The sequence below is a fragment of the Sarcophilus harrisii genome, chromosome 4 (assembly GCF_902635505.1).
Source record: "Sarcophilus harrisii chromosome 4, mSarHar1.11, whole genome shotgun sequence".
Lineage (NCBI taxonomy): Eukaryota > Metazoa > Chordata > Mammalia > Dasyuromorphia > Dasyuridae > Sarcophilus > Sarcophilus harrisii.
In genome coordinates, this window is record NC_045429.1 from 338,055,480 (window position 1) to 338,068,984 (window position 13,505).

The following is a 13,505-nucleotide window of genomic DNA, read 5'->3' on the forward strand; positions in this document are numbered from 1 at the left end:
TCCTTTTTATTATTTAAATCACGGTCATCCGCCATTTAGGGGAGGGGGTGAAAAATTGAACAAGAGGTTTGGCAAATTACGTAAAGTACCCTTATAATATCCTGTAAAAAAGGCTAAAATAAAAAATAAAAATAAATAAAATAAAGAAAAAAAAAAAAAAAAAAATAATTCACAACTTTGAAAGTTGCAGGATACAAAATAAATCCACATAAATCCTCACATTTTTTTATTTTTTTATTTAATAGCCTTTTTACAGGATATAACATGGTAACTTTAAAACAATTAAACCTTTTAATTTTATTCCCCCCTTTAGGAATAAAATTTAAATAATTAAAAATAAATTGATACAAAAAATAATGACCAAATTTTTTGCTGTAAAAAAAATCGACTCTAAATTTAAAAAAAGCTTTGGAAGGAAATCAAAAATGCATGTGTTATAAATAGGGATTGGGAATTAATGTAATTTTTAGTCATCTCCCAGAGTTCTTTTTCTGGGTACAGTTCATTCATTCTACCCATTGGTATTTTTGATCTCCATTTTCCTACATTTTTTACATCAAACAAAATCCAACAGAAAGAAAAAAAAGAAATTCATTCAAAAGAACTGTTGATAGCATAAAATTTTTAATCTATCTACCAAAGGAAATCAGGAATTATATGGAAAATTAAAAACACTTCCACAAAAAAAGTCAATTTAAATAATTGAAAAATATTATGCTCTTGAAGCTGAAAATTAAAAAAAAAATACTTTAAAAATCATTTATTGTTATACCAATCAGATCCAAGAAATTATTTTAATATAGAAAAAATAACAATGAAATTCAATGGAAGAAAAAAGGTCAAAATTTCAAGGAATTAATGAAAAAATAAATCAAAATGAAAGTACTGCTTTTATCTAAAACTTATTATAAACAACCAAAACCATTTGGATTTAAAAATAGATTTTGATCAGTAGAATAGGTTCGTTAAGGACAAAAAATTAAAATTATAGCTATCTAGGTTTGACAAAACCCAAAATCCCAACTTTTTATAAGAATTCATTATTTGACAAAACTGCTGGGAAAGGAAATTAGTATAGAATTATGTATGGACCCCATAAACCCAACCAAGATAAGATCAAATGGGTCCTGATTTGGGCAAAAATAAATCATAAAAAAATTAAGGAACAAAATTTTTTTTTGTGGGGAGGAAGGAATTGGACCAAAGATGAATTAGAATCATTATTGATCAAAAAAAAAATTTTGATTATATCAAATTAAAAAGCCTTTTATAAACAAAACAATAAAAAAGATTAGAAGGAAAACAAACGGGAAAAATTTTTTTAAAAAAGGCCTCTTTCAAATACATAGAGAATTGACTCTTATTTTTAAGAAATCGCCATTTTCCAATTGATAAATTGTCAAAGGATATGAATAGACAATTTTCAGATGAGAAATTGAATTTTCCCCAAGAAAGAGGTTCCAAACACTATTGATCAAAAATGAAATTAAGACCATGGATATACTACCACTAGTCAGATTGGAAAAAATAGTGATGAATTTTGGAGGGAGGAAAACTGGGACATTGATCATTGTTTTGGGGAGTTGTAAATCATCCAACCATTCTGGGAAATTTGGAACTATGCTCAAAAATTATCAAACGACCTCCTTTGATCCAGCAGTGTTACTCTGGGTTTAATCCCAAAAGATACTAAAAGGGAAAAACGATGTGCCAAAATGTTTGTCCCTTTTATGGTAGAAACTGGAAAATGAATTTGTATCAATTGAGAATGGTTGGTAAAGGGTATATGAATTTAGGAATATTATTGTTCTGAAGAAATGACCAGCAGGATGAATACAGAAGCAAAGATTAAATGAATTATGGAGGAAATGACGAACCAGGAGATATTTATACTTCAAAACAATAGGTATGAGGATGTATTCTGAGGGAAGTGGATATCTTCCCAAAAGAAGATCTAATTCAGTTCCCATTGATCAATGATGGACAGAATCAGCTATACCCAGAGAGGGAGAATAAATGAATAAACTATTTGCATTTTTTTCTTTTAGGTTTTTTATTCTAAATTAATTCTTCCTGCAACAAGAGAACTTTTGTTCTCACATATTGTATCTAGGACATACTATAACATATTTAACATGTATATGACTGCCTGCCATCGGGGGATGGGATGGAGGGAGGGAAGGGAAAAATCGGAACAGAAATGAGTGCAAGGGATAATGTTGTAAAAAATTACCCCTGCATATATACTGTCAATAAAGTTTTATTAAAAAAAAAAAGAAAGAAAGAAAGAAAGAAATGCCCATTTTTCCCCCTCCCCACCCCACTCTGCAAAAAAAAAAAAAAAAAAAAAAAAAAAAAAAAGATCCTGTCCAGGAGAGGCAATAATAAGCATGGTATATCTGGTGTCAGAGGACCTGGGTTTGAATCCTGCTTATATGTGTGATCTTGGGCCAGAACCTTAATCTTTCCAGCCCTGATTTCCTCTTCTCTACGATCAGGAGGTCATACTGGACAGCCTGTACAGACCATCCTAGTGCTCAATTCTTAAAATCCCCCATCTAGAGAACAAGACATTCCACTGTCTTTCTCTAGGAAAATTGCAGTGTGATAGAAAAAAGAGGAAATATCCATTTGGCTCTCAGATCAAATACTTGTTAGTCACCTTGGGTAAGGAACTAGTCATTTCCTCTGTCAAATAGCAGAAAAATGAAACCTGTTTTGTTTCCAGCAGTGGTCATAGATCTGGAATTAGGAGGGACTTTATTTTTTTATTTTCTTAATGGGGTTGTCATAAAGTTTTTTTTTTATTATACCTTTTATTTCGTTATATGCATGGAAATTTTTAGATTAAACCAAACCTTTTTAATTTTTCCCTCCTTTTCCCCTCCCTTTCCCTAGATAGGTTGAAACATTTTAAATTTAAAATAAATTAAAATAAAGATACATGAAGAGGGACTTTAGAGGCCATCTCCTGTGGTATGAGACCTTTTCTGTCCCCCAGCTGCCAGTATCCTCCCAACTAGGTGGCCTGGAATCTGCCTTGTGGGTCTGTACCTGAATGGAAATACCTTATGCCTCCTCTGTTAAGATCTCATCTCCTCCATTATATACTTCAACAACAATACTATATGATGACCAGTTCTGATGGACCAGGCCATCCTCAGCAACGAGATCAACCAAATCATTTCTAATGGAGCAGTAATGAACTGAATAGCATCCCAGAAAAGAACTCTGGGAGATTAAAAAACCATTCATAATTTAACCCTATATTTATAACCTGCATTTTTGATATCCTTCACAATAATTGTAAATATTTCAGAGTCTGTTCTTTTTGTCAGAAAAAACGTTGGTCTGGTATACTTATTGTGTATCTAATTTATATTTTAATGTATTTAAATCTATGGCATCCTCCATCAGGGAGGGGGGGGGGAAGGGGGGAAAAATTGGAACAAAGGTTTGGAATTTTAATGTGAAAGTTACCCAAATATATCCAAATAAAAGGTAAAATTAAAAAAAAAAAAAAAAAAAAGATCTCATCTCCTCACCCTGTGTTCCCTCTCTTAGAATGTCACCTCCAAGGAACCTTTTTTTTTGTATCTTCCATCTGTCACATAGCTTGCTTTGAAAGTATTTGTTGCCTGATTAAACTGAATGGAGAAGTTTTATCAGTCACAGAAAGAAAAAACAAAGTTGTTTGAACTTGATTCCCTTGTCTGTAAACTCAGCCCTCATTCATGCTCCACAGGAAGGTTATTCTAAAAACCTTTATAAATGGGAGAATTCACCAAGGAAGAAAGAAAGAACCTTTTCTGTGGGCTGGAAGACTGGATTCGTCTTGATTTGCCCCCGACAAACTGTGTGACCCCGTGGAAAAAACTTCCCTACTTTGGGCCCCTTCACTCAATCATCAATCCAAATTTCTTTCTTTTTTTTCTTTTTTCAATCAAAATTTCTTAAGCAATTAAGCATATACCATGTGTTGGATTATTGGGTGGATGTAAATGCAAAAATGAAATAATCTCTTCAGGAAATTAGCTTATTACCAAAGTGAAACCAAAACATATAAATCTCTTGTGGGAGATGAGGGAAAGTGTCTGGCAGGTCTTGAACCACTCCAGGTCAGCCATCTTTCCCTCATATCCATGAATCCTTGAAGGAAACTCTTATTACAGAAATCTCCTGGGACCATGGCCCTTCCCCTAGCCTCCTTGCCTTTGTTCTTCCCATAGCCTTCCACTAAATGATATAATTCTGACTATAAATTATGATCCAATTGAAAGTTATTTATTGACATTTTCCAAAATAATGCTTACTTTATTTGGGGAGTTCTCCAAGGGTTGGGAAGTTAGTTATTTTTTGATTGGTTGTTTTGTTTTTACATTTTGACTTTTTTAAATTTTCCTTTGTAACCTTATGTTATGACTTTTTGATTTGAAGATTTTTTTATGAGGATTACAATAACGAAAAGGGGTCCATGTTCCCAAAAAGTTAAATAGCCCTTTTGATTCTTGTTTAATCCTGAAAAGGGAGACATTTGATACAAAGAAAGAGCTCTTTGTGGGTCCTCTGTAAGGGAGATTGGAGGGAGGGCGTCTTCAAATTTTCCTCCATCAAATAATCCTGCCCCCTTTTTCCCCCATCCCTGTCTCCTCCTTCATTCTCCTCCACCATATGCCCCTTTCTAGGTGTTCCCCCTGTAACGCTTGGGGCCATTCAACCCTATTTCCCTCTCCTACCTCTCTTCCCCTGGGACCCTTTCCCGTGGTTGGGGCCTTCCAGGGATGACTAGGAGTTTGGTACTGACCACATCTATAGTGCTGATACCTTCAGAAATGGGCCCCCCCCTGACCGCCTACCTGGCTGCCACACTGCAGTCTATGAGGCCAAGAGAGGTGAGGAGGGCGAGGCTGAGGGAGATGGACACAAAGGGCAAGGACACCCTGGAGGGATCAGACAGATGGGGAGAGAAGGGGAAGTCAACAAGGGGGAGGTTTAAAGGGGAGGCAGAGGCTGATGCTAAAGGTGTGCGTTAGGCAGGCCTTCTCCGCCTGAGGGACCCTGGGGAAACCTTTTAAATCTCTTTGAGCCCTTTCTTCATCTTAAAAATGGGGATAATACCCCCCCGTTACATGCTTTCAAAGGAACTCTTAAATGTAAGCTGCTTATATGAATCCCTGCTCAAAGCCTAGCCCAGTGTTCACAGCTTCATTACAAAATGTTCTCCAGGACAATATGGAACTGTGCCCAAAGGGCTATCAAATTGAGCCCTTTGATCCAGCAATGTCTCTCCTGGCCCTGTAACCCAAAGAAATCATAAAAAAAGGGAAAGGAATCCACATGTGCAAAAATGTTTCTGGCAGCCCTTTTTGTAATGGCAATAAACTGAGTGGATGCCCATCAGTTGGAGAATGGCTGAATAAATTATGGAAGATGAATGTTATGGAATATTATGGAGGGAACGATCAGCAGAATGCTTTCATTAAGGCTTGGAGAGACTTACATGAACTGATGCTAAGTTAGAACCAAGAAAACACTATACACAACAACAAGATAATGCGATGATCAACTGTGACCCACTTGGCTCTTTTCAACAATGAGGTGATTCAAGCCAATTCCAATAGACGTGATGAAGAGCCATCTGCATCCAGAAAGAGTAGTGATTGTGTATCACAACATAGTATTTTCACCTTATTATTGTTGTTTGCTTTTTTTCCCCTTTTCCAGTTTTTTCTTTTCCTTTTTGATCTGATTTTTCTTGTGCAGCATGATAAATGTAGAATCTAATTACAAGAATTGCACTTGTTTAACCTATATTTGATTAAGTGCTGTCTTGGGGAGAGGAGTTGGAGGAAGGGTAGGAGAAACATTTGAAACAAGGTTTTGCAAGGGTGAATTTTAAAAACTATTTGCATGAGAATGTTTGTGTCAGCCCTCTTTGTAGTGGCCAGAAATTGGAAACTGAGTTAAGGCCCATCAGTTGGAGAATGGCTGAATAAATTGTGGTATATGAATATTATAGAATATTATTGTTCAGTAAGAAATAACCAGCAGGATGATTTCAGAAAAGCCTGGAGAGACATGAACTGATGCTTATAAAAGGCAGAACCAGGGATCTTTATACTTAAAACACAAAATAATTCTGATGGATGGCCATCTTCAAAATGATGAACCAAATCAGTTCTAATGGAGCAGTAATGAACTGAACCCCACCCAGAAAAAGAATTCTGGGGATGACTAGAACATTAAGAATTTAATCCCTTATTTTGCCTGCCTGCATTTTTTATTTCCTTCACAGGCTAACTGTACAATATTTCAGAGTCCGATTCTTTTTGTACAGCAAAATAATTGTTTGGACATGTATACTTATTTTGTATTTAATTTATACTTTAATATAGTTAACATCTATTGGTCATCCTGCCATCTAGGGGAGAGGGTGGGGGAAGGAGGAGAAAAATTGGAACAAAAGGTTTGGCAATTGTCAATGCTGTAAAATTACCCATGCATATAACTTGTAAATGAAAAAAACTATTAAAATAAAAAAAACTATTTGCATACATTTTCAAAAATGAAAAGATATTATTAAAAATAAATTTTAAAAAATGTCCTCTGGGAAGAACCACAGTCTTCTCAGGTCCCAAATACAGGGGTTGGACTAAGCAGCCTCTGGGGTCCCTCTTGCTCTGCTTCTCTTCCATTTTGTGTATGGGGAGGTGAATTCTGAGATCCCATGGCTGCTGAGTGCCAAGATTCAGGCTGTAGCCTGGGCCTCCTGACTCCCCCTGCTCACTGTCTTAGGCCTTCCCTTGGGATTCTTTTATCCTCCCTCCTTCCCATTCCCTCATAAAGCATGGGCCTCTCCAGCAAATGGCTGCTTCCCCACAGGCCATCCCCAGAAGCCCTCACTCATTCCCCAGCCTATGGCCATCCTCCCTCTCTTCTCTCCACTGCTCCTCACCTTGAGAAGCTGCCTGCAGGAACTGCCTCAGCTTTCCTCCCTGAAACTGCTCTCTCTCTCAGGGGCCCAAGGATCTCTTAATTGCCAGATCTGAGAGTCTCTTCTCCAAACTTGTCCTTCCAGGCCCCCCCTGCAATCTTTTCCTTTCTTCTCCTTTCTCTGGGCTGTTCTTTGGTTCTACTTGATCACTACTCAGTCTCTTTTACCGGAACTTTGAGTCACCCCCACTAACCCTGGGAGATTATGCCCCTAGATGGAAGCTCTTTGTGGAGATGCTGGTGAAGAGCCCGGCTGAGGGCACCCCCTTCCACCAGAGCCAGTTTGAGAGTGAAGCCTTGCTGTTGGGACAGAACTTTGTCCTGGGGAGGGAGAAGTTCCCCACCCAACCTCAGGGTGACACTGTTGACCTTGTCAAGAAATTTTTCTTGAGGTATTACTCAAGGTGTCGAGCAGGAGCTGTATGACCCATTCCCCTCACCTGTGCCACCTGGATTCTCCAGTAGTTCCTAAGACTCTCTTGGGACCTTGAATCCTACCAGTGGCCTAACTTGGGACCCTTGGGAGGGGATCATTTTATAAACCATGGACAGTTCTTGCAGATAGTCTCTCTCCCTTGTTGTGTCTGGGTCCTGGATTTAGGATCTGGATTGAGCTCTCTGAAGAGTGGGGAGGGAAGAAGAGGGAAGGTGTAGCATAGGAAGTAGATCCTGTGAATTGAGAGTATGGAGGGGATTCTCCATGCCATTCTCTCCTCTACTCCAGAAATGTAAATCAAATCATTGTTTTCTCATTCAATCAATAAACCAGTATTTCAGCATGTCTGTCTAGGTTTATCCTCAGACAGGCCAAGGAGCAGTGTGTATACTTAGAATAATCAAGTGGAGATGACTAAGAAGTCCATCCACTCCCTCCTCTCCCTTTAGCTTTGAAAGCAGCTGTATTTGGCTCTAGGCTGCTGCCCTTTGCCTCAGTTTCCCCTTCTCAGCCTTCAGAGTTGATAAGACCTCTGTGATGCTTGCCAGCAGATTAAGCTTGGGGAGAAAGGGGGGAAGTGTGAAGAATGGGAAAGTGAAAGCTCACTGGCCTTGAGATAATGAAGTAGACATAACAAAGGAGACTGGGGGCTTCAGAAAAAGGAGGTGCCCTTGGGGCTCAAGGGCTGAGTCAGTCTGCATCCTAGTCTTTTTTGCTTCTGATTCCTTCCAATCAGTTCTTGGTCTGTCTCTTAAATCTGTCCCTTCCTGGTCTCTCTGTCCTTTCTCTATGGAGAGAAAGATAGTTCTCATCACAGGCTGTTCCTCTGGAATTGGTCTGCATCTGGCTCTGCGCCTGGCTGCTGATCCTTCAGGCAGCTTCAAAGGTGAGAAGAGAGCAGAGGCTAAAGACCAGCTATGGAGGTGGGGTCCGAGGGCCCAGTGACTTCAAGTGAGGAGGGAGGGGAAGATTGTCTGGTGGAGTGAGGTCCTAATTCCTGGCAATCCGCCCTCCTGCTCAGTGTACGCCACTCTCCGGGACCTCAGGTCTCAAGGTCCTTTGTGGGAGGGAGCAAGAGCTAGAGGATGCCCTCCAGGCTCCTTGGAGACGCTACAGCTCGATGTGACAGACTCCAGCTCTGTGGCAGCTGCCCGAGACCATGTGACTGAGGGCCGCGTGGACATCCTGGGTGAGACTATTGAGGCCACTTGGACTCCCTTCTTTCCTTAGACAGAGGAAGTGTCGGTTTCCGTTCCCAGGAACATTTCTTACCTTCTTTCCTAGTCAGAGGCTGGAGGTGCTTGGGGATCTGGGGGAGTTTTGGAGTTTCCACTATCTTGTCTGCTTTCAACTTTGTTCTGTCCCATCCGTAAAGACTTAGAAAAGGGTACTGAATAGTTGTTAAATAATGTTTTCTGCATGAATGAAAAACTGAGCTGGAATGCTTGGAAATCTGAGGATGCCAAAGAGTGGCTAATTTGCCAGGTTTGACCCGGGATGTTCCTTCTTCTTCTGGAGGGGAGGGAGAACAGTAGGGTGGGGACCAAGAGTGGGCTCCTCTCTTCAGTATGTAATGCCGGTCGTGGCCTGCTGGGGCCACTGGAGGCCCACGCAGTAGAGGCTGTGGGCTCCGTGCTGGACGTGAATGTGGTGGGGACTGTCCGAACGCTCCAAGCTTTCCTTCCCGACATGAAACGACGCCGAGCCGGCCGGGTGCTTGTTACGGGGAGCGTTGGCGGGCTGATGGGTGAGTAGGGAGAAGCCAGATGATGATTATAGGTGTACATGAGTCGAGCGTGAGTGCTGATCGGGCGTGGGGGTTGGAACATCCAGGATTTAGCTCAGTCCCCTTCTCTCCTTCTCTCCTGACTCCCAAAGGCTTGCCCTTTAATGCAGTTTACTGTGCTAGCAAGTTTGCCCTGGAGGGTCTATGCGAGAGTCTGGCTGTGCTACTGCTGCCCTTCGGAATCCAGTGAGTAAGCAGGATATCCTTGGGCATCCCTATTCCCTCCCCGTCAGGGACAGACAGCCCTGGGAGTCCTGCCCCACTAGAAGCTGTGCCTCTTCTTCCACCTCCCCTTTCTACAAATATAGTGAGTGGAAGCTCCCGATCCCCCTTCCCACCAGTGTAGAGTGAGTGGAAGCTACTCCCGATCCTCTATCAGAAACCTTAAACTGTTACAAAGCTTCCTAACTAAGTAACAGTTTCTAGGGGTTGTTTCCTCAATGCAAAACAAAAGTCCCATCTCTAAAGTCCGTTCCAGCACCAGCGTTCTATGATACCCGGACTTAGGTGCCTTATCTCCTAATTCTGGAGGTGGAGGCTGCTGGGACAAGGGAGGCCAGAGGGTGGACAATGGTGACGCCTCCGGCCCCAGCCCATTCTTTCTGCGCTCTCAGCATCAGCCTCATAGAGTGCGGCCCTGTACGCACCGCTTTCCAAGAAAAGCTAGAGGGGGGTCCTGGCGGAGTACTGGGAAGCGCCGACTTGGAGACCCGGGCTCTCTTCTCCCGCTACCAGCAGCACTGTGAGCGGCTCTTCCGGGAGGCGGCACAGGACCCTGAAGACGTGGTGGAGGTGGGGTGTAGCGGGGACTCCCTCTCTCCCGGAGGTGGGATAGGGAAGTTCTGAGGAGGCCCACAAATAGTTATCTGGGGCCTGGGGAGAAGGCGACCGGGGCTGAGGTCCTGTCCACCCTTCTGTCCCAAGTTCTTTTTTTTCCCTCCTCACAACAGGTGTTCGTTCGAGCGCTCGGCGCCCCTTGCCCCGTCCTGCGCTATTTCAGCACTGAGCGATTTCTGCCATTAGCCGGACTCCGACTTTCTGATCCTGGAGGCTCTCAATACGTAGATGCCATGTACCGCGCAGTTTTCTCCGAGCCGGAGGAGGAGGACAATCGTGAAGACGATGGAACTGAAGGCCTCTGAGTTAGAGTCGCCCGTTTTTGTTTTTGTTTTGTTGTTGTTTTTTTAAGCAGACACATGCTTAGTAAAGTAACTAGGTCTACATATACTAACTGGTGACTTTTTTGCAAAACTTTTTCCAAAGGGAGCCAGAGGTGAGCGCTCGTATTAGGGGCTGGCTTACTGTATTGGAAAAACAACTTTTGGGTAACAGATTAGGTCAGCTGTTACTACTTACTGGCTTTGTCAATATGTGACTTAAATTATTCTCCTCTCCCTTCCTCCTCCCCCCCCCCCCCCGCCCCGTTTTTCCTGTGTAAAATTAATTCCTCAAATAAGCTTTTTTTTTTTTTTAATTTTAAACGCCTATCGTGTGTAAGTCTCTGCAAATATTATGAAATTGGATTGGTGGCATAGATCAGCAGTATCAAATATTCGGCTGCACTGAGTTTGACCAGATTAAAATGTAATTTGGAAATATTTAATAAAATAATAATACAATAGAACATGAGTAATATTAATATGAGATTTTCTAAGTCAATATGCAACTGAAGGGATCCTTATGAATGATTTAATGGTTCCTTTTTGAGTGTGACACTACTGGAAAAGATGATTCTTCCCAGAACTAACAATACTTGGTTTTAAATTACTTTAAACTTCAACTTTGGTTATTGGCCCAGTTTTCTCATGTGAAAGGCAGATAAACCAGCTCTGCCTGTCTCACTGGCTATTGTGGCAAACTAATTGAGAAAAGTGATGTAAATGAAATTTTAAAAGTGCAGAGTTCCTGAAAATATGAGCAATCATTACCAGGAAATAAGTGGGGACAAACACTGACTAGAGGCAATCTGTCCTGTTCTGATTCTCCCTTTTCCCACTACTACCTGCCCAGTTGCTAGAGGAGATCCCTCTAATCCCCTACCACAGCTTACTTCCCAGAGAAGCTATTGAGGCAAGCTAATTTACTCCAACAAGATATATCATTCCAACTGGCTGTCTGCCTGTCTACTCTGTACAGCAAAGTCAAAGGGAAGATCAGGGTTTTCCCTCAACATATACCCTTTTGTTCAAGGCAGATGACTGAATAAGGGAGGACTGGATTTTGACTCCTGGAACTACATTTTAGAGGGGCTATAGTTAGTGTACACTGCCACATAAGGGACTACAGGGAAAAGAAAGGGTTACTAAAAAGGAATAAAGAGCTGTGATCGTTAGCCCAGGGATAAAGGTGGGAAAACAAGGTATAAAACCATGAACTCTGATGGTGGCAGAGAATTCAAGGAATTGATTTAAGGAGGGGAAAAGGAAAGGGGAAACAGATGAAGAAATAAGGAAGGTCAAGGTGAACAGAAGATTAAGAAGCAGAGTGAAAAGAGGATATGGACAAAAGAGACAGAAAGGAGGCCTATAATGGACTTGAGGATAGAGAAAACAATTTGATCCCCATGGGACTGATTCTGTTTTTTTCTCAGGATTCTGCTACTGCTACTCCTTTTTTCTTTACTCAGCCTGGAGGCCACTCAAGTCCGGACTTGTTCAAATAAACCAGTCCAAGACCATGAAGTCCTATGAAAGGGTACAGACTGAATTTTATCTCTATGGCCTGGGATTTTTCAGATCTTTGACTTGGATTGTGTTCCAGTAGGCAATGACTCAATAAACATCTATAAAATAACTGGTAGGCAGTGAGAACAGAAAGACAAAATGGTTCCTGGCCTCAAGGATCTTACATTCTATAAAGAAATGTACATATACAATATGCAATATATGTGTATTTGCATACATACACACTCCTTCCCCAGAATGTATCCTCTTTTTTCTTTTTTGCTAAGCTTTTATTTTTAATAATATTATTTTCAAAATACATGCAAAGATAGCTTTCAACATTCACCCTTACAAAACCTTGGGTTCCAAATTTTCTCCCTCCCTTACACAGTAAGTAATCCAATATATGTTAAACATGTGCATTTTTTCTATACATATTTCCATATTTATCATGCTACGCAAGAAAAATCAGATCAAAAAAGGAAAAAAATGAGAAAGAAAAGTGAAAATACTATATTATGATCCACATTTAGTCCTTACAGTCCTCTTTTTGGAAAAAAGCATCCTCTTTTGGACACTTCCCCAAATGCCAACTACCACCAACAGGGTTAAAGGATCCCTTGTGGATCCAGGATTTTAGCCCAATCTCCTCTGGTTTTTCTCCCATTGACAGAAGGCCAGTACATATTTGATCAAAGCAAAGACTTTCATTAAGATGGCATAGTAAATTTCAAAGTCCGACTCTTTATACAGCAAAGTAACTGTATGGACATGTATGCATATATTGTATTTAATTTATATTTTAACATATTTAACATGTATTGGTCAACCTGCCATCTGGGGGAAGGGGTGGGGGGGAAAGAGGGAAAAAGTTGGAATAAAAGGATTTGCATCTGTCAGTGCTGAAAAATTACCCATGCATATATTTGTAAATAAAAAGCTATTAAAAAAAAAAAAAAAAGACGGCATTGTAAGATCAGAAGCTACAGAACAAGTTGCACAAATCCTGAGACAAACTCTCCCATAAGCACACAGAACAGCCAGCCTTCAACTCCAGAGTAGTGCAATGGTAGTAAGGCACCCGTGAGGCAAATCTTGGAACTCTGATGCCGAAGGGCTTGGGTGTTGTTTATCCCAGAGGACTCAGAAATCTTACTCAAGTACGGCGGTCACTAATGAGGGGTGAGGGGGCAATTGCTTAAATGGGCTCATAGGTCTGCCGACATCTGGGGAGCAGTCTCTGCGTCTGCTGGCTAGCTCTTTATGGCCAAAGGTCTCACTCCTCGAAGGTGTTTCCTCCCTCGAGTGCCTGCTCCACTCTATTTCTCAGGAAGGCACTTGGGCTCCCCAAGAGTGGCTTGGTTCTTCCCAGCACGACGTGGTGGGCTGTGTTCCCTCCCGGTGGAGTTATCAGTGGGCATACTAACAATGCACTGTTCTGAGCTGTCTTTACTCGAGTTGCCTAACTTCAGGGAGAAGCTACGTAGAGACTCCGTGGCTTCATTGATAAATGGCTTAAGGACAGCTTTCCCCTCAACCAGTGGTAGCCCAAAGCCCCCTCTTCCCGTTGTGCTCGTACACGGCCGGCCCGGGCCTCGGCTTCCTCAAGTGCAAGCTGTCGGGTGGC

General features: G+C 41.3%; 1 protein-coding gene across 2 annotated transcripts; it reads left to right on the top strand.

Annotated features, from left to right (window-relative positions):
• The first annotated feature begins 7,852 nt into the window (after window positions 1-7,852).
• Window positions 7,853-10,438, top strand: HSD17B1 (hydroxysteroid 17-beta dehydrogenase 1). 2 transcript variants are annotated; one of them, XM_031966312.1, is made up of 6 exons: window positions 7,853-8,315; window positions 8,451-8,618; window positions 8,997-9,176; window positions 9,308-9,401; window positions 9,830-10,041; window positions 10,166-10,304. In XM_031966312.1, exons 1-6 carry the CDS (start codon window positions 8,219-8,221, stop codon window positions 10,219-10,221), a joined length of 807 nt encoding a protein of 268 aa, XP_031822172.1. In that variant the 5' UTR covers window positions 7,853-8,218; the 3' UTR covers window positions 10,222-10,304. The 2 variants fall into 2 exon arrangements, with proteins under 2 accessions (XP_031822172.1, XP_012403693.1); XM_012548239.3 differs by having other exon boundaries at window positions 7,859-8,315; window positions 9,830-10,007; window positions 10,166-10,438.
• The last annotated feature ends 3,067 nt before the right edge of the window (window positions 10,439-13,505 follow it).